The sequence below is a fragment of the Etheostoma cragini genome, chromosome 19 (genome assembly GCF_013103735.1).
Source record: "Etheostoma cragini isolate CJK2018 chromosome 19, CSU_Ecrag_1.0, whole genome shotgun sequence".
NCBI classification, from domain to species: Eukaryota; Metazoa; Chordata; class Actinopteri; order Perciformes; family Percidae; genus Etheostoma; species Etheostoma cragini.
In genome coordinates, this window is record NC_048425.1 from 1,276,995 (window position 1) to 1,277,499 (window position 505).

A 505-nucleotide genomic window follows, 5' to 3' on the forward strand; every position below is an offset into this window, starting at 1 on the left:
ACACACACACACACACACGTTCTACTTAGGGCTAACGAAGTATTAGTACATCGTTACTTCACACCTGTGGTACCCGCTTTAAAGAAAATGAGTTTTTGACGTGAGTGTCTCACCTGGTTCACCAGAGAGATGTGGATCCATCCGCTCGGCTCGACCATCTCCAACTGCTGCAGGGAGGAAGAGAAGCAGGGAGGAAGAATAAATAAATAAATAAACCATAATATTAAATAAAATATTTATAAATAAATGGGCGGGGTTGGTGCCTTGCTAAAGAGCACCTGGCAGAACCAATATATCTATACACACACACACACACTATACCATGATAAAGAGTTGTTTACCCGGATCTCCTGCAGGTTGTGTATATATATAGTGTGTGTATATATAGTGTATATACTGTGGGTATATATATATATATATATATATATAGAGTTGTTTACCCGGATCTCCTGCAGGTTATATATATATATATAGTGTGTATATATATGTATATATATAGTGTATA

General features: G+C 36.8%; 1 protein-coding gene across 1 annotated transcript in view; it reads right to left on the reverse strand.

Annotated features, from left to right (window-relative positions):
* The window catches only part of anapc10 (anaphase promoting complex subunit 10), a 3,553-nt gene that overhangs the window by 226 nt on the left and 2,822 nt on the right, over window positions 1-505 (reverse strand). The window contains exon 5 of the mRNA XM_034857326.1: window positions 114-167. Coding sequence (XP_034713217.1) covers window positions 114-167 — 54 coding nt within the window. The remainder of the gene's footprint in view (window positions 1-113; window positions 168-505) is intronic.